We start from the raw sequence: 20,769 nt of genomic DNA on the forward strand, positions 1-20,769 counted from the left end.
GGCCTTCTAGGCAGAGTTCCTCTGTCCAGGATGCTGGCCTTCTAGGCAGAGTTCCTCTGTCCAGGATGCTGGCCTTCTAGGCAGAGTTCCTCTGTCCAGGATGCTGGCCTTCTAGGCAGAGTTCCTCTGTCCAGGATGCTGGCCTTCTAGGCAGAGTTCCTATGTCCAGGATGCTGGCCTTCTAGGCAGAGTTCCTCTGTCCAGGATGCTGGCCTTCTAGGCAGAGTTCCTCTGTCCAGGATGCTGGCCTTCTAGGCAGAGTTCCTCTGTCCAGGATGCTGGCCTTCTAGGCAGAGTTGCAGAGAAAAAGCCATATCTCAGACTGGCCAATAAAAGAAAAGATTAAGATGGGCAAAAGAACACAGACACTGGACAGAGGAACTCTGCCTAGAAGGCCAGCATCCTGGACAGAGGAAGGTTGGAAAACCGTGTTATGGACAGACAAATCTAAGTTTGAGGTGTTCGAATCACAAAGATCAACATTTGTGAAACTCGCCATCTGTCAAGCATGGTGGAGGCAATGTGATGGTCTGGGGGGGCTTTGGGGGGGGTAAAGTGGGAGATTTGTACAGGGTCAAAGGGCTTTTGAAGAAGGAAGGCTATCACTCCATTTTGCAACGCCATTCCATACCCCGTGGACGGCGCTTATTTGACAGGCCTCTCTCATCTTTTTAAGTTGGAGAACTTGCACAATTGGTGGCTGACTAAATACTTTTTTGCCCCACTGTATATGTATATATATGTCAATGCTATTCTCAGAGGCAACCTGGCCCATATCCCAGTCCACGTGATCAAATCAATCTTGAAGCATGGATTCTGATTGGTCAGACCAGTGTTGAATAGACCTTAGCACGGGTACTTCCTGTTTTGAGTTTCTGCCTATAGGAAGGGAGGAGCAAAATGGGGTCGTGATCTGATTTGCCTAAGGGATGGCGGGGGAGGGCCTTGTAGGCAGGAAGTTGGAGTAGCAGTGGTCGAGTGTTTAATATACTTGGAAGCGGTGGATGTGGTGCCGTCCTCCTGAGTCGGACTAGAAGTCCACTCCGAATACCTCTGCTCTGCCTTTTGGATCGGCCTCTGGGATGAGTTAAATTGGGGGGGTACATCTTAGTCCAATTTGGGAAAGTCCTGGTCGTAATGCTGGTGAGTTACCACCGCTCTGATATCCAAAAGTTATTTCTGGCTGTATGTAATAACACACAAAACATTTCTGGGTTAATAATGTAAGAAATAACACATAAAAAAACTAAATCCTGCAAAGTTGCTTCGGAGCTGCCATGTCTGTTGGGGCCATCTTGTTCTCCGTGTGTGTTGATGATGTTTATACCGTTTGTGTATTTATAATGTGTGTTTGGTGTGTGTTAATAATTTGTGTGTGTGCGTTTATAATGTGTGTGCTTGTGTGTGTGTGTCTACAGGTTGCTTGGTGTGTGTGCAGAGGTTCACCATGGTGATGGAGAGATTCCTCCAATCAGAGTTCCCTTCATACAGACACCTGGACCAGGACAGTTACATCACACACAGACACTGCAGGTACACACACGCACGCACACACACACACACACACACACACACACACACACACACACACACACACACACACACACACACACACACACACACACACACACACACAGTAATGTGTGTGTCTTTGTTATAATAGCAAGAGTGTGTGTGTTCCAGGGTGTACATCCAGCTGTGTCTGAACGACCTCCAGATCCTCAGCCCCTCTGCTGCCATGGCAACACTCCTCCTCAGAGAAAACAGCAGAATGACACAGGGAGGAGAGAGGGAGACCGAGAGAGACAGAGGAGAGATGAGAGAGAAAGGGGGAGAAGAGAGGGAGGAGAGGAGAGAGAAAGGGGGAGAAGAGAGGGAGGAGAGGAGAGAGAAAGGGGGAGAAGAGAGGGAGGAGAGGAGAGAGAAAGGGGGAGAAGAGAGGGAGGAGAGGAGAGGGAAAGGGGGAGAAGAGAGGGAGGAGAGGAGAGGGAAAGGGGGAGAAGAGAGGGAGGAGAGGAGAGAGAAAGGGGGAGAAGAGAGGGAGGAGAGGAGCGAGAAAGGGGGAGAAGCGAGGGAGGAGAGGAGAGGGAAAGGGGGAGAAGAGAGGGAGGAGAGGAGAGGGAAAGGGGGAGAAGAGAAAGGGGGAGAAGAGAGGGAGGAGAGGAGCGAGAAAGGGGGAGAAGCGAGGGAGGAGAGGAGAGGGAAAGGGGGAGAAGAGAGGGAGGAGAGGAGAGAGAAAGGGGGAGAAGAGAGGGAGGAAAGGACAGATGACGTTTCTGAGAGGAAGAAGAGGAGCAGTGAAGAAGATAGGATAGAGACGAGAGAGGGAGGGGCCAAGAGAGCACGACAAAACCACACAGAGAACGAGACCTGCTCCAAACCAGGAGGAGGAGCCTCATTGCCAGGCGACTGGCCCTGTATCTCCGTGGTGATGTGTGTGGAAGGAAAGGAGGGCGTGGCCTGGCGGAACGAGGGGATTGCCTGTGAGGGAGAAGAGGCTGGGTTATCTCTGTGTTTCTCTGTGAGGGCTGATCTCATTGGTCAAATTCAGCGGTGGGAGCGGGACCCCAGGAACTGTCCATTACAGGAGAGAGAGACAGACGGACAGACCAGAACGGTGAGAGTATCCCCTCTCTCTCTCTGTCTATATGTCTCTCCCTGTCTCCCTGTCTCTGTCTCTCTGTCTCTCTTTCTCTCCCTGTCTCCCTGTCTCTGTCTCTCTTTCTTTCTCTGTCTCTCTGTCTCTCCCTCTCTCCCTGTCTCTGTCTCTCTTTCTTTCTCTGTCTCTCTGTCTCTCCCTCTCTCTCTGTCTCTGTCTCTCTTTCTGTCTCTCTCTGTCTCTCTTTCTCTCTTTCTTTCCCTGTCTCTCCCTGTCTCCCTGTCTCTCTGTCTCTGTCTGTCTCTGTTTCTCTCTTAATTCAATTCAATTCAAGGGGCTTCATTGTCATGGGAAACATATGTTAACATTGCCAAAGCAAGTGAAATAGATAATAAACAAAAAGTAAAATAACAATAAAAATGAACAGTAAACATTACACTCACAGAAGTTGCAAAAGAATAAAGACATTTCTAATGTTATATTATGTAAGTGGTCTTTCTCAAGGACCAGCTTGCTTAGGGGACTCTTCTCCAGGTTCATCTCTCTGTAGGTGATGGCTTTGTTATGGAAGGTTTGGGAATCGCTTCCTTTTAGGTGGTTGTAGAATTTAACGTCTCTTTTCTGGATTTTGATAATTAGTGGGTATCGGCCCTAATTCTGCTCTGCATTATTTGATATTTTTCGTTGTACACAGAGGATATTTTTGCAGAGTTCTGCATTTTTATTTTTTTAAATAGATTTTACCTTTATTTAACTTGGCAAGTCAGTTAAAAACAAATTCTTATTTTCAATGACGGCCTAGGAACAGTGGGTTAACTGCCTTGTTCAGGGGCAGAACAACAGATTTGTACCTTGTCAGCTTGGAGATTTGATCTTGCAACCTTTCGGTTACTAGTCCAACGCTCTGACCACTAGGCTACCCTGCCGACCTATGCATTTATATGACCTATGTGTGTGCTGAGAGTCAGGAAGCATGGCGACCTGGAGCGCCGGAGAGGAAGCGTACGTGACAGTTATGTTGTGGAGGGTAGTATCCTGTATATGTCCTGGTGACATAGTGAAGGTTATGTTGTGGAGGGTAGTATCCTGTATATGTCCTGGTGACATAGTGTTGTGGAGGGTAGTATCCTGTATATGTCCTGGTGACATAGTGAAGGTTATGTTGTGGAGGGTAGTATCCTGTATATGTCCTGGTGACATAGTGTTGTGGAGGGTAGTATCCTGTATATATCCTGGTGACATAGTGTTGTGGAGGGTAGTATCCTGTATATGTCCTGGTGACATAGTGTTGTGGAGGGTAGTATCCTGTATATGTCCTGGTGACATAGTGTTATGTAGGGTAGTATCCTGTATATGTCCTGGTGACATAGTGTTGTGGAGGGTAGTATCCTGTATATGTCCTGGTGACATAGTGTTGTGGAGGGTAGTATCCTGTATATGTCCTGGTGACATAGTGGAGGTTGTGTTGTGGAGGGTAGTATCCTGTATATGTCCTGGTGACATAGTGTTGTGGAGGGTAGTATCCTGTATATGTCCTGGTGACATAGTGTTGTGGAGGGTAGTATCCTGTATATGTCCTGGTGACATAGTGGAGGGTAGTATCCTGTATATGTCCTGGTGACATAGTGTTATGGAGGGTAGTATCCTGTATATGTCCTGGTGACATAGTGTTGTGGAGGGTAGTATCCTGTATATGTCCTGGTGACATAGTGGAGGTTGTGTTGTGGAGGGTAGTATCCTGTATATGTCCTGGTGACATAGTGTTGTGGAGGGTAGTATCCTGTATATGTCCTGGTGACATAGTGTTGTAGAGGGTAGTATCCTGTATATGTCCTGGTGACATAGTGTTGTGGAGGGTAGTATCCTGTATATGTCCTGGTGACATAGTGTTGTGGAGGGTAGTATCCTGTATATGTCCTGGTGACATAGTGAAGGCTATGTTGTGGAGGGTAGTATCCTGTATATGTCCTGGTGACATAGTGAGGGTTATGTTGTAGAGGGTAGTATCCTGTATATGTCCTGGTGACATAGTGTTGTGGAGGGTAGTATCCTGTATATGTCCTGGTGACATAGTGTTGTGGAGGGTAGCATCCTGTATATGTCCTGGTGACATAGTGTTGTGGAGGGTAGTATCCTGTATATGTCCTGGTGACATAGTGTTGTGGAGGGTAGTATCCTGTATATGTCCTGGTGACATAGTGTTGTGGAGGGTAGTATCCTGTATATGTCCTGGTGACATAGTGTTGTGGAGGGTAGTATCCTGTATATGTCCTGGTGACATAGTGAAGGTTATGTTGTAGAGGGTAGCATCCTGTATATGTCCTGGTGACATAGTGTTGTGGAGGGTAGTATCCTGTATATGTCCTGGTGACATAGTAAAGGTTATGTTGTGGAGGGTAGTATCCTGTATATGTCCTGGTGACATAGTGTTGTGGAGGGTAGTATCCTGTATATGTCCTGGTGACATAGTGTTGTGGAGGGTAGTATCCTGTATATGTCCTGGTGACATAGTGTTGTGGAGGGTAGTATCCTGTATATGTCCTGGTGACATAGTGGAGGGTAGTATCCTGTATATGTCCTGGTGACATAGTGTTGTGGAGGGTAGTATCCTGTATATGTCCTGGTGACATAGTGGAGGGTAGTATCCTGTATATGTCCTGGTGACATAGTGTTGTGGAGGGTAGTATCCTGTATATGTCCTGGTGACATAGTGTTGTGGAGGGTAGTATCCTGTATATGTCCTGGTGACATAGTGTTGTGGAGGGTAGTATCCTGTATATGTCCTGGTGACATAGTGTTGTGGAGGGTAGTATCCTGTATACGTCCTGGTGACATAGTGTTGTGGAGGGTAGTATCCTGTATATGTCCTGGTGACATAGTGTTGTGGAGGGTAGTATCCTGTATATGTCCTGGTGACATAGTGTTGTGGAGGGTAGTATCCTGTATATGTCCTGGTGACATAGTGTTGTGGAGGGTAGTATCCTGTATATGTCCTGGTGACATAGTGAAGGTTATGTTGTGGAGGGTAGTATCCTGTATATGTCCTGGTGACATAGTGTTGTGGAGGGTAGTATCCTGTATATGTCCTGGTGACATAGTGTTGTGGAGGGTAGTATCCTGTATATGTCCTGGTGACATAGTGTTGTGGAGGGTGGTATCCTGTATATGTCCTGGTGACATAGTGAAGGTTATGTTGTGGAGGGTAGTATCCTGTATATGTCCTGGTGACATAGTGTTGTGGAGGGTAGTATCCTGTATATGTCCTGGTGACATAGTGTTGTGGAGGGTAGTATTCTGTATTTGTCCTGGTGACATAGTGTTGTGGAGGGTAGTATCCTGTATATGTCCTGGTGACATAGTGTTGTGGAGGGTAGTATCCTGTATATGTCCTGGTGACATAGTGTTGTGGAGGGTAGTATCCTGTATATGTCCTGGTGACATAGTGTTGTGGAGGGTAGTATCCTGTATATGTCCTGGTGACATAGTGTTGTGGAGGGTAGTATCCTGTATATGTCCTGGTGACATAGTGTTGTGGAGGGTAGTATCCTGTATATGTCCTGGTGACATAGTGGAGGTTATGTTGTGGAGGGTAATATCCTGTATATGTCCTGGTGACATAGTGTTGTGGAGGGTAGTATCCTGTATATGTCCTGGGGACATAGTGAAGGTTATGTTGTGGAGGGTAGTATCCTGTATATGTCCTGGTGACATAGTGTTGTGGAGGGTAGTATCCTGTATATGTCCTGGTGACATAGTGAAGGTTATGTTGTGGAGGGTAGTATCCTGTATATGTCCTGGTGACATAGTGTAGTGGAGGGTAGTATCCTGTATATGTCCTGGTGACATAGTGTTGTGGAGGGTAGTATCCTGTATATGTCCTGGTGACATAGTGTTGTGGAGGGTAGTATCCTGTATATGTCCTGGTGACATAGTGTTGTGGAGGGTAGTATCCTGTATATGTCCTGGTGACATAGTGTTGTGGAGGGTAGTATCCTGTATATGTCCTGGTGACATAGTGTTGTAGAGGGTAGTATCCTGTATATGTCCTGGTGACATAGTGAAGGTTATATTGTGGAGGGTAGTATCCTGTATATGTCCTGGTGACATAGTGTTGTGGAGGGTAGTATCCTGTATATGTCCTGGTGACATAGTGTTGTGGAGGGTAGTATCCTGTATATGTCCTGGTGACATAGTGTTGTGGAGGGTAGTATCCTGTATATGTCCTGGTGACATAGTGAAGGTTATGTTGTAGAGGGTAGTATCCTGTATATGTCCTGGTGACATAGTGAAGGTTATGTTGTAGAGGGTAGTATCCTGTATATGTCCTGGTGACATAGTGTTGTGGAGGGTAGTATCCTGTATATGTCCTGGTGACATAGTGGAGGTTGTGTTGTGGAGGGTAGTATCCTGTATATGTCCTGGTGACATAGTGTTGTGGAGGGTAGTATCCTGTATATGTCCTGGTGACATAGTGGAGGTTGTGTTGTGGAGGGTAGTATCCTGTATATGTCCTGGTGACATAGTGTTGTGTAAGGTAATATCCTGTATATGTCCTGGTGACATAGTGTTATGTAGGGTAGTATCCTGTATATTTTCTTAACAAAACTCCAAGTATATCTAACTCTAAATCAATCTTTTTTTAAGAACATGCTGAAAAATGCAGGAGACCATCTGATCATGACCTCTCTCTGGTGTCTGTCTCCCTCTGGTGTCTGTCTCTCTCTGCTGTCTGTCTCCCTCTGGTGTCTGTCTCCCTCTGGTGTCTGTCTCCCTCTGGTGTCTGTCTCCCTCTGGTGTCTGTCTCCCTCTGGTGTCTGTCTCCCTCTGCTGTCTGTCTCCCTCTGCTGTCTGTCTCCCTCTGGTGTCTGTCTCCCTCTGGTGTCTGTCTCCCTCTGGTGTCTGTCTCCCTCTGGTGTCTGTCTCTCTCTGGTGTCTGTCTCCCTCTGGTGTCTGTCTCCCTCTGGTGTCTGTCTCCCTCTGGTGTCTGTCTCCCTCTGGTGTCTGTCTCCCTCTGGTGTCTGTCTCTCTCTGGTGTCTGTCTCCCTCTGGTGTGTGTCTCCCTCTGGTGTCTGTCTCTCTCTGGTGTCTGTCTCCCTCTGCTGTCTGTCTCTCTCTGGTGTCTGTCTCCCTCTGGTGTCTGTCTCTCTCTGCTGTCTGTCTCGCTCTGGTGTCTGTCTCCCTCTGGTGTCTGTCTCCCTCTGGTGTCTGTCTCCCTCTGGTGTCTGTCTCCCTCTGGTGTCTGTCTCCCTCTGGTGTCTGTCTCCCTCTGTTTTCTGTCTCCCTCTGTTTTCTGTCTCCCTCTGGTGTCTGTCTCCCTCTGGTGTCTGTCTCCCTCTGGTGTCTGTCTCCCTCTGGTGTCTGTCTCTCTCTGGTGTCTGTCTCTCTCTGGTGTCTGTCTCCCTCTGGTGTGTGTCTCCCTCTGGTGTCTGTCTCTCTCTGGTGTCTGTCTCCCTCTGCTGTCTGTCTCTCTCTGGTGTCTGTCTCCCTCTGGTGTCTGTCTCCCTCTGGTGTCTGTCTCCCTCTGGTGTCTGTCTCTCTCTGGTGTCTGTCTCCCTCTGCTGTCTGTCTCTCTCTGCTGTCTGTCTCTCTCTGTTGTCTGTCTCCCTCTGGTGTCTGTCTCCCTCTGGTGTCTGTCTCTCTCTGGTGTCTGTCTCCCTCTGCTGTCTGTCTCTCTCTGGTGTCTGTCTCCCTCTGGTGTCTGTCTCCCTCTGGTGTCTGTCTCTCTCTGGTGTCTGTCTCCCTCTGCTGTCTGTCTCTCTCTGCTGTCTGTCTCTCTCTGTTGTCTGTCTTCCTCTGGTGTCTGTCTCCCTCTGGTGTCTGTCTCCCTCTGGTGTCTGTCTCCCTCTGGTGTCTGTCTCTCTCTGGTGTCTGTCTCCCTCTGGTGTCTGTCTCTCTCTGGTGTCTGTCTCCCTCTGCTGTCTGTCTCTCCCTGCTGTCTGTCTCCCTCTGGTGTCTGTCTCCCTCTGGTGTCTGTCTCCCTCTGGTGTCTGTCTCCCTCTGGTGTCTGTCTCTCTCTGGTGTCTGTCTCCCTCTGGTGTCTGTCTCTCTCTGGTGTCTGTCTCCCTCTGGTGTCTGTCTCCCTCTGCTGTCTGTCTCTCTCTGCTGTCTGTCTCTCTCTGCTGTCTGTCTCTCTCTGTTGTCTGTCTCTCTCTGGTGTCTGTCTCCCTCTGGTGTCTGTCTCCCTCTGGTGTCTGTCTCCCTCTGGTGTCTGTCTCCCTCTGCTGTCTGTCTCTCTCTGCTGTCTGTCTCTCTCTGTTGTCTGTCTCCCTCTGGTGTCTGTCTCCCTCTGGTGTCTGTCTCTCTCTGGTGTCTGTCTCCCTCTGCTGTCTGTCTCTCTCTGCTGTCTGTCTCCCTCTGGTGTCTGTCTCCCTCTGGTGTCTGTCTCCCTCTGGTGTCTGTCTCCCTCTGGTGTCTGTCTCCCTCTGGTGTCTGTCTCCCTCTGGTGTCTGTCTCCCTCTGGTGTCTGTCTCCCTCTGGTGTCTGTCTCCCTCTGGTGTCTGTCTCCCTCTGCTGTCTGTCTCCCTCTGGTGTCTGTCTCCCTCTGGTGTCTGTCTCCCTCTGCTGTCTGTCTCCCTCTGGTGTCTGTCTCTCTCTGCTGTCTGTCTCCCTCTGGTGTCTGTCTCTCTCTGCTGTCTGTCTCTCTCTCTCACTCAGGTAGAGCTGTTGTTTGTGAGGTCGTCAGTACGCTGGTTTCCTCTGATCCAGGCTGGATCTTTCTACAGACTCATCGCTCCTAACACTCAGGTACTCTATCCCCCATCCCTCCACCCCTCTCTCTGTCTCTATACCTCCCCCCTCTCTCTCCCTCTCTCTGTCTCTATCTCTCCCGTTCATCCCTCTCTCTCCCTCATCCCTCCATCCCTCTCCCTCTCTCTGTCTCTATCCCTCCCGTTCATCCCTCTCTCTCCCTCATCCCTCCATCCCTCTCCCTCTCTCTGTCTCTATACCTCCCCCATCCCTCCACCCCTCTCTCTGTCTCTATACCTCCCCTATCCCTCCATCCCTCTCCCTCTCTCTGTCTCTATCCCTCCCGTTCATCCCTCTCTCTCCCTCCATCCCTCTCCCTCTCTCTGTCTCTATCCCTCCCGTTCATCCCTCTCTCTCCCTCCATCCCTCTCCCTCTCTCTGTCTCTATCCCTCCCGTTCATCCCTCTCTCTCTCTCCCTCTCTCTCTCTCCCTCATCCCTCCATCATGCTATCCCTCCGTCTCCTTCCATCGCTCTGTCTCCCTCCCTCCATCCCTCTCTCTCCTACACGTAAGGTTTTTGACTTCTCTGTCAAACCGTGTTCAACCGTGTTGGATCTTGTCTCATCTTGTCTCAAGAGGACCACAATGGAAATAAGTCCCAGACTGTATTTTATGTTGTCTTCCATGATTTAACTCATGTGTATGTATGGCTTTTTCCAGTTTTATGTGTGGTGATTTTAAACTGGCCGAATTAATGAACTAAAAGTCTTGGGTTGTTTTCATTTGATCTAGTAAAGCTTTTTGGTATGTGGAGTGTTTTACAGCCTGATTGGCCTGTGTTCCTGTCACTCAGGATCCCAGTGTTCTGATTGGCTGCCGTGTTGCTGGGAGGAGTGGTGTAGAGCTCCATACGAACCCCTCCCTCCTGGTGCGCTCTGATTGGAGGATCCACACCCTGACCCACCCACTCCTGACCACACCCTACTCCCAGGTGAGTTGGGCTGCGTTCAGCAGGACTCAACGGTGCGCAACCTTTTAAAAATACAGTGTTTTGTGATTCCTTATGGTCACACACGTATTGGTCAGGCTCAGGACCATGCACAGACCTTTTGGGGGGGGGGGGCTCTAAAAAAATACATTCAAAAAGCCCCTCCCTAAAAACCCAACCGTGGTTACAGACTGGTGGAGCTATTATTCCTAGAGAGGATCAATTCATTCTGATGAGTCAAGCATTCCGATACACGGTTTAGTACAGGAAGTAACTTTACAGTGGTCGACACAATGCCAGTCAAAATACAAGACCGGGACTATATCCAACTCCATGTGTTGCCACTATCATGGAACCCAGTGGTTTTCTAAATGTTTACCCATAACCCCCTGGGAAGAAGTGGTACAAAACGTACGACCTGCGAGTGGACACGTAGACATGTAGACACGTAGACACGTGGACACGTGGCCCCTTGTGTTACGCACGCCTCTGAGAAGAGGGAACGCAACTCCCTGCTACAACTCAACTCGCTGAAGTGCAAGAGGTATGGACTGTAGGTGCGAGCAAGGATGACACAAAAGCAGAATTTACCGTTTACTTGGATTTATTTTCTTACACGGTAATATGGGGAAAAGGGGCTGGACGGAACCAAAGCAAAGAAAGTAAATATCAAAGTTCCCCCTCTCCTATCTAACCTGCCTACCCACTTAACTTACCTAACTTAACACCGCCTGGTGCCCTAACCAAAATACAGGGGGTGGTCCGCCCAGGTCTTACCTAGTGTGCCTAGACAGTAAATATACTACGGGTATATGTATGCCCTCGGGCCTCTTGCCTAAGCACTCCCAAAGTGCCTTCTCCTTCCCCCCCTGGGAACAAATGAAACAGAGTAATTATTAACGATTTCACAAACACTCACAAACACAGGACATAGCAAAACTGCTACCAACAACAACAGTACATACCACACTTTCTGATACACAACCAACACTATATCACAATCTAATTTTTCTCTCAATCTCCAACTCTCTACTCCTTATCTCATCTCCTCTCTCAATCTCTACTCTCTTGGGCAGAGCACTGGCTTTTATCTTCAGGTGGCAATGGTGATTAGAGTCAGCTGCTTCTTGACGAGGGGGCGGGGTCAGCTCCAATCACCAATTAGCCTGGGGTTGACCAATCAGCTGGTTGGGGAGTACTTCAGGAAGCCATCTCCTGAAACACACACTCAAATACAAAACAGAACACAGAAACTGGGGAACGTAACACCTTGTACACGTAGACATGTGGACCTTGTAGACACGTAGACACGTAGACACTGTAGACACTGTAGACACTGTAGACACGTAGACCTTGTAGACACGTGGACCTTGTAGACACGTGGACCTTGTAGACACGTGGACCTTGTAGACACGTAGACATGTGGACCTTGTAGACACGTGGACCTTGTAGACACGTAGACACGTGGACCTTGTAGACACGTGGACCTTGTAGACACGTAGACACGTGGACCTTGTAGACATGTGGACCTTGTAGACATGTGGACCTTGTAGACACGTAGACACGTGGACCTTGTAGACACGTAGACACGTGGACACGTAGACACGTGGACACGTAGACACGTGGACCTTGTAGACATGTGGACACGTAGACACGTGGACCTTGTAGACACGTGGACCTTGTAGACATGTGGACCTTGTAGACACGTAGACACGTGGACACGTGGACATGTAGACACGTAGACACGTGGACACGTGGACATGTAGACATGTGGACCTTGTAGACATGTGGACCTTGTAGACACGTGGACCTTGTAGACATGTGGACCTTGTAGACACGTGGACACGTGGACCTTGTAGACACGTAGACACGTGGACACGTAGACACGTAGACACGTAGACACGTGGACACGTGGACACGTGGACACGTGGACACGTAGACACGTAGACACGTAGACACGTAGACACGTAGACACGTAGACACGTAGACACGTAGACACGTAGACACGTGGACCTTGTAGACACGTGGACCTTGTAGACACGTGGACCTTGTAGACACGTGGACCTTGTAGACACGTGGACCTTGTAGACACGTGGACCTTGTAGACACGTGGACCTTGTAGACACGTAGACATGTGGACCTTGTAGACACGTGGACCTTGTAGACACGTAGACACGTGGACCTTGTAGACACGTAGACACGTGGACCTTGTAGACACGTGGACCTTGTAGACACGTAGACACGTGGACCTTGTAGACACGTGGACCTTGTAGACACGTAGACATGTGGACCTTGTAGACACGTGGACCTTGTGGACCTTGTAGACACGTGGACGCGTGGACACGTAGACCTTGTAGACCTTGTAGACACGTAGACACGTGGACCTTGTAGACACGTAGACCTTGTAGACGCGTAGACACGTGGACCTTGTAGACATGTAGACACGTAGACCTTGTAGACACGTGGACCTTGTAGACACGTGGACCTTGTAGACACGTGGACCTTGTAGACACGTGGACCTTGTAGACACGTGGACCTTGTAGACACGTGGACCTTGTAGACACGTGGACCTTGTAGACACGTAGACACGTTGACACGTAGACACGTGGACCTTGTAGACACGTGGACCTTGTAGACACGTGGACCTTGTAGACACGTAGACATTTGGACCTTGTAGACACGTGGACCTTGTAGACACGTGGACCTTGTAGACACGTAGACATGTGGACCTTGTAGACATGTGGACCTTGTAGACACGTGGACCTTGTAGACACGTGGACCTTGTAGACACGTGGACCTTGTAGACACGTGGACACGTAGACACGTGGACCTTGTAGACACGTCGACCTTGTAGACACGTGGACCTTGTAGACACGTGGACCTTGTAGACACGTGGACCTTGTAGACACGTGGACCTTGTAGACACGTAGACATGTGGACCTTGTAGACATGTGGACACGTAGACATGTGGACACGTAGAAACGTGGACCTTGTAGACATGTGGACCTTGTAGACATGTGGACCTTGTAGACATGTGGACCTTGTAGACATGTGGACCTTGTAGACATGTGGACCTTGTAGACATGTGGACCTTGTAGACATGTGGACCTTGTAGACATGTGGACCTTGTAGACACGTAGACATGTAGACCATGTAGACATGTGGACCTTGTAGACACGTAGACATGTGGACCTTGTAGACACGTAGACATGTGGACCTTGTAGACACGTAGACATGTGGACCTTGTAGACACGTAGACATGTGGACCTTGTAGACACGTGGACCTTGTAGACACGTGGACCTTGTAGACACGTGGACCTTGTAGACACGTGGACCTTGTAGACACGTGGACCTTGTAGACACGTGGACCTTGTAGACACGTGGACCTTGTAGACACGTGGACCTTGTAGACACGTGGACCTTGTAGACACGTGGACCTTGTAGACACGTGGACCTTGTAGACACGTGGACCTTGTAGACACGTAGACATGTGGACCTTGTGGACCTTGTAGACACGTGGACCTTGTAGACACGTGGACCTTGTAGACACGTGGACCTTGTAGACACGTGGACCTTGTAGACACGTGGACCTTGTAGACACGTGGACCTTGTAGACATGTGGACCTTGTAGACACGTGGACCTTGTAGACACGTGGACCTTGTAGACACGTGGACCTTGTAGACACGTGGACCTTGTAGACATGTGGACCTTGTAGACACGTGGACCTTGTAGACACGTGGACCTTGTAGACATGTGGACCTTGTAGACACGTAGACATGTGGACCTTGTAGACACGTGGACCTTGTAGACACGTGGACCTTGTAGACACGTGGACCTTGTAGACACGTGGACCTTGTAGACATGTGGACCTTGTAGACACGTAGACATGTGGACCTTGTAGACACGTGGACCTTGTAGACACGTGGACCTTGTAGACACGTGGACCTTTTAGACACGTGGACCTTGTAGACACGTGGACCTTGTAGACATGTGGACCTTGTAGACATGTGGACCTTGTAGACATGTGGACCTTGTAGACATGTGGACCTTGTAGACACGTGGACCTTGTAGACACGTGGACCTTGTAGACATGTGGACCTTGTGGACCTTGTAGACATGTGAACCTTGTGGACCTTGTAGACATGTGGACCTTGTAGACATGTGGACCTTGTAGACATGTGGACCTTGTAGACACGTGGACCTTGTAGACACGTGGACCTTGTAGACACGTGGACCTTGTAGACACGTGGACCTTGGACCTTGTAGACATGTGGACCTTGTAGACATGTGGACCTTGTAGACATGTGGACCTTGTAGACATGTGCACCTTGTAGACACGTAGACATGTAGACACGTAGACATGTGGACCTTGTGGACCTTGTAGACATGTGGACCTTGTGGACCTTGTAGACACGTGGACCTTGTAGACACGTGGACCTTGTAGACACGTGGACCTTGTAGACACGTGGGCCTTGTAGACACGTGGACCTTGTAGACACGTGGACCTTGTAGACACGTGGACCTTGTAGACACGTGGACCTTGTAGACACGTGGACCTTGTAGACACGTGGACCTTGTAGACACGTGGACCTTGTAGACACGTGGACCTTGTAGACACGTGGACCTTGTAGACACGTGGACCTTGTAGACACGTGGACCTTGTAGACACGTGTACCTTGTAGACATGCTGACCTTGTAGACATGCTGACCTTGTAGACATGCTGACCTTGTAGACATGCTGACCTTGTAGACATGTGGACCTTGTAGACATGTGGACCTTGTAGACATGTGGACCTTGTAGACACGTGGACCTTGTAGACACGTGGACCTTGTAGACACGTGGACCTTGTAGACACGTGGACCTTGTAGACACGTGGACCTTGTAGACACGTAGACACGTGGACACGTAGACACGTGGACACGTAGACATGTGGACCTTGTAGACATGTGGACACGTAGACACGTGGACCTTGTAGACACGTGGACCTTGTAGACATGTGGACCTTGTAGACACGTAGACACGTGGACACGTGGACATGTAGACACGTAGACACGTGGACACGTGGACATGTAGACACGTAGACACGTGGACACGTGGACATGTAGACATGTGGACCTTGTAGACACCTGGACCTTGTAGACATGTGGACCTTGTGGACCTTGTAGACACGTAGACACGTGGACACGTGGACACGTAGACACGTGGACACGTAGACACGTGGACCTTGTAGACATGTGGACCTTGTAGACATGTGGACCTTGTAGACATGTGGACCTTGTAGACACGTGGACCTTGTAGACATGTGGACCTTGTAGACACGTGGACCTTGTAGACACGTGGACCTTGTAGACACGTGGACACGTAGACATGTGGACCTTGTAGACACGTGGACCTTGTAGACACGTGGACCTTGTAGACACGTGGACCTTGTAGACACGTGGACCTTGTAGACACGTGGACCTTGTAGACACGTGGACCTTGTAGACACGTGGACCTTGTAGACACGTGGACCTTGTAGACACGTGGACCTTGTAGACACGTGGACCTTGTAGACACGTGGACCTTGTAGACACGTGGACACGTAGACATGTGGACCTTGTAGACACGTGGACACGTAGACACGTGGACACGTAGACATGTGGACACGTAGACACGTGGACCTTGTAGACACGTGGACCTTGTAGACATGTGGACCTTGTAGACATGTGGACCTTGTAGACATGTGGACCTTTTAGACATGTGGACCTTGTAGACATGTGGACATGTGGACACGTAGACATGTGGACCTTGTAGACATGTGGACACGTAGACATGTGGACACGTAGACACGTGGACCTTGTAGACACGTAGACACGTGGACCTTGTAGACACGTAGACACGTGGACCTTGTAGACATGTGGACCTTGTAGACATGTGGACCTTGTAGACACGTGGACCTTGTAGACACGTGGACCTTGTAGACACGTAGACCTTGTAGACACGTGGACCTTGTAGACACGTGGACCTTGTAGACACGTGGACCTTGTAGACACGTGGACCTTGTAGACACGTGGACCTTGTAGACACGTGGACCTTGTAGACACGTGGACCTTGTAGACACGTGGACCTTGTAGACACGTGGACCTTGTAGACACGTGGACCTTGTAGACACGTGGACCTTGTAGACACGTAGACACGTGGACCTTGTAGACACGTGGACCTTGTAGACACGTGGACCTTGTAGACACGTGGACCTTGTAGACACGTGGACCTTGTAGACACGTAGACATGTAGACACGTAGACACGTGGACCTTGTAGACATGTGGACCTTGTGGACCTTGTAGACATGTAGACATGTGGACCTTGTAGACATGTGGACCTTGTAGACATGTGGACCTTGTAGACATGTGGACCTTGTAGACACGTGGACCTTGTAGACACGTGGACCTTGTAGACACGTGGACCTTGTAGACACGTGGACCTTGTAGACACGTGGACCTTGTAGACACGTGGACCTTGTAGACACGTGGACCTTGTAGACACGTGGACCTTGTAGACACGTAGACACGTGGACACGTAGACACGTGGACACGTAGACATGTGGACCTTGTAGACATGTGGACACGTAGACACGTGGACCTTGTAGACACGTGGACCTTGTAGACATGTGGACCTTGTAGACACGTAGACACGTGGACACGTGGACATGTAGACACGTAGACACGTGGACACGTGGACATGTAGACATGTGGACCTTGTAGACACCTGGACCTTGTAGACATGTGGACCTTGTGGACCTTGTAGACACGTAGACACGTGGACACGTAGACACGTGGACACGTAGACACGTGGACCTTGTAGACATGTGGACCTTGTAGACATGTGGACCTTGTAGACATGTGGACCTTGTAGACATGTGGACCTTGTAGACACGTGGACCTTGTAGACACGTGGACCTTGTAGACACGTGGACCTTGTAGACACGTGGACCTTGTAGACACGTGGACACGTAGACATGTGGACCTTGTAGACACGTGGACCTTGTAGACACGTGGACCTTGTAGACACGTGGACCTTGTAGACACGTGGACCTTGTAGACACGTGGACCTTGTAGACACGTGGACCTTGTAGACACGTGGACCTTGTAGACACGTGGACCTTGTAGACACGTGGACACGTAGACATGTGGACCTTGTAGACACGTGGACACGTAGACATGTGGACACGTAGACATGTGGACACGTAGACACGTGGACCTTGTAGACATGTGGACCTTGTAGACATGTGGACCTTGTAGACATGTGGACCTTGTAGACATGTGGACCTTGTAGACATGTGGACCTTGTAGACATGTGGACATGTGGACACGTAGACATGTGGACCTTGTAGACATGTGGACACGTAGACATGTGGACACGTAGACACGTGGACCTTGTAGACACGTAGACACGTGGACCTTGTAGACACGTAGACACGTGGACCTTGTAGACATGTGGACCTTGTAGACATGTGGACCTTGTAGACACGTGGACCTTGTAGACACGTGGACCTTGTAGACACGTGGACCTTGTAGACACTTGGACCTTGTAGACACGTGGACCTTGTAGACACGTGGACCTTGTAGACACGTGGACCTTGTAGACACGTGGACCTTGTAGACACGTGGACCTTGTAGACACGTGGACCTTGTAGACACGTAGACACGTGGACCTTGTAGACACGTGGACCTTGTAGACACGTGGACCTTGTAGACACGTGGACCTTGTAGACACGTGGACCTTGTAGACACGTAGACATGTAGACACGTAGACACGTGGACCTTGTAGACATGTGGACCTTGTGGACCTTGTAGACATGTAGACATGTGGACCTTGTAGACATGTGGACCTTGTAGACATGTGGACCTTGTAGACATGTGGACCTTGTAGACATGTGGACCTTGTAGACATGTGGACCTTGTAGACATGTGGACCTTGTAGACATGTGGACCTTGTAGACATGTGGACCTTGTAGACATGTGGACCTTGTAGACACGTAGACATGTAGACCTTGTAGACACGTAGACATGTGGACCTTGTAGACACGTAGACATGTGGACCTTGTAGACATGTAGACATGTGGACCTTGTAGACATGTAGACATGTGGACCTTGTAGACACGTAGACATGTGGACCTTGTAGACACGTAGACATGTGGACCTTGTAGACACGTAGACATGTGGACCTTGTAGACACGTAGACACGTGGACCTTGTAGACACGTGGACCTTGTAGACACGTGGACCTTGTAGACACGTGGACCTTGTAGACACGTGGACCTTGTAGACACGTGGACCTTGTAGACACGTGGACCTTGTAGACACGTGGACCTTGTAGACACGTGGACCTTGTAGACATGTGGACCTTGTAGACACGTAGACATGTGGACCTTGTAGACACGTGGACCTTGTAGACACGTGGACCTTGTAGACATGTGGACCTTGTAGACACGTAGACATGTGGACCTTGTGGACCTTGTAGACACGTGGACCTTGTAGACACGTGGACCTTGTAGACACGTGGACCTTGTAGACACGTGGACCTTGTAGACACGTGGACCTTGTAGACACGTGGACCTTGTAGACACGTGGACCTTGTAGACACGTGGACCTTGTAGACACGTGGACCTTGTAGACACGTGGACCTTGTAGACATGTGGACCTTGTAGACACGTGGACCTTGTAGACACGTGGACCTTGTAGACACGTGGACCTTGTAGACATGTGGACCTTGTAGACACGTAGACATGTGGACCTTGTAGACACGTGGACCTTGTAGACACGTGGACCTTGTAGACACGTGGACCTTGTAGACACGTGGACCTTGTAGACATGTGGACCTTGTAGACACGTAGACACGTGGACCTTGTAGACACGTGGACCTTGTAGACACGTGGACCTTGTAGACACGTGGACCTTGTAGACATGTGGACCTTGTAGACACGTGGACCTTGTAGACACGTAGACACGTGGACACGTGGACATGTAGACACGTAGACACGTGGACACGTAGACACGTGGACATGTAGACATGTGGACCTTGTAGACATGTGGACCTTGTAGACACGTGGACCTTGTAGACATGTGGACCTTGTAGACACGTGGACACGTGGACCTTGTAGACACGTAGACACGTGGACACGTAGACACGTAGACACGTAGACACGTGGACACGTGGACACGTGGACACGTGGACACGTAGACACGTAGACACGTAGACACGTAGACACGTAGACACGTAGACACGTAGACACGTAGACACGTAGACACGTAGACACGTGGACCTTGTAGACACGTGGACCTTGTAGACACGTGGACCTTGTAGACACGTGGACCTTGTAGACACGTGGACCTTGTAGACACGTGGACCTTGTAGACACGTAGACATGTGGACCTTGTAGACACGTGGACCTTGTAGACACGTAGACACGTGGACCTTGTAGACACGTAGACACGTGGACCTTGTAGACACGTGGACCTTGTAGACACGTAGACACGTGGACCTTGTAGACACGTGGACCTTGTAGACACGTAGACATGTGGACCTTGTAGACACATGGACCTTGTAGACACGTGGACCTTGTAGACACGTGGACGCGTGGACACGTAGACCTTGTAGACCTTGTAGACACGTAGACACGTGGACCTTGTAGACACGTAGACCTTGTAGACGCGTAGACACGTGGACCTTGTAGACATGTAGACACGTAGACCTTGTAGACACGTGGACCTTGTAGACACGTGGACCTTGTAGACACGTGGACCTTGTAGACACGTGGACCTTGTAGACACGTGGACCTTGTAGACACGTGGACCTTGTAGACACGTGGACCTTGTAGACACGTAGACACGTTGACACGTAGACACGTGGACCTTGTAGACACGTGGACCTTGTAGACACGTGGACCTTGTAGACACGTAGACATGTGGACCTTGTAGACACGTGGACCTTGTAGACACGTGGACCTTGTAGACACGTAGACATGTGGACCTTGTAGACATGTGGACCTTGTAGACACGTGGACCTTGTAGACACGTGGACCTTGTAGACACGTGGACCTTGTAGACACGTGGACACGTAGACACGTGGACCTTGTAGACACGTCGACCTTGTAGACACGTGGACCTTGTAGACACGTGGACCTTGTAGACACGTGGACCTTGTAGACACGTGGACCTTGTAGACACGTAGACATGTGGACCTTGTAGACATGTGGACACGTAGACATGTGGACACGTAGAAACGTGGACCTTGTAGACATGTGGACCTTGTAGACATGTGGACCTTGTAGACATGTGGACCTTGTGGACATGTGGACCTTGTAGACATGTGGACCTTGTAGACATGTGGACCTTGTAGACATGTGGACCTTGTAGACATGTGGACCTTGTAGACACGTAGACATGTAGACCATGTAGACATGTGGACCTTGTAGACACGTAGACATGTGGACCTTGTAGACACGTAGACATGT

General features: G+C 49.7%; 1 protein-coding gene across 1 annotated transcript in view; it reads left to right on the top strand.

The window, feature by feature from the left end:
- The first annotated feature begins 2,141 nt into the window (after nt 1-2,141).
- Nucleotides 2,142-20,769, top strand: part of LOC129844731 (CST complex subunit CTC1-like) — a 127,563-nt gene continuing 108,935 nt past the window's right edge. The window contains exons 1-3 of the mRNA XM_055912795.1: nt 2,142-2,617; nt 9,254-9,343; nt 10,141-10,278. Of these exons, the coding sequence (XP_055768770.1) occupies nt 2,432-2,617; nt 9,254-9,343; nt 10,141-10,278 (414 nt within the window). The 5' untranslated portion in view covers nt 2,142-2,431. The remainder of the gene's footprint in view (nt 2,618-9,253; nt 9,344-10,140; nt 10,279-20,769) is intronic.

This window comes from Salvelinus fontinalis, unplaced genomic scaffold, assembly GCF_029448725.1.
Source record: "Salvelinus fontinalis isolate EN_2023a unplaced genomic scaffold, ASM2944872v1 scaffold_0214, whole genome shotgun sequence".
Lineage (NCBI taxonomy): Eukaryota > Metazoa > Chordata > Actinopteri > Salmoniformes > Salmonidae > Salvelinus > Salvelinus fontinalis.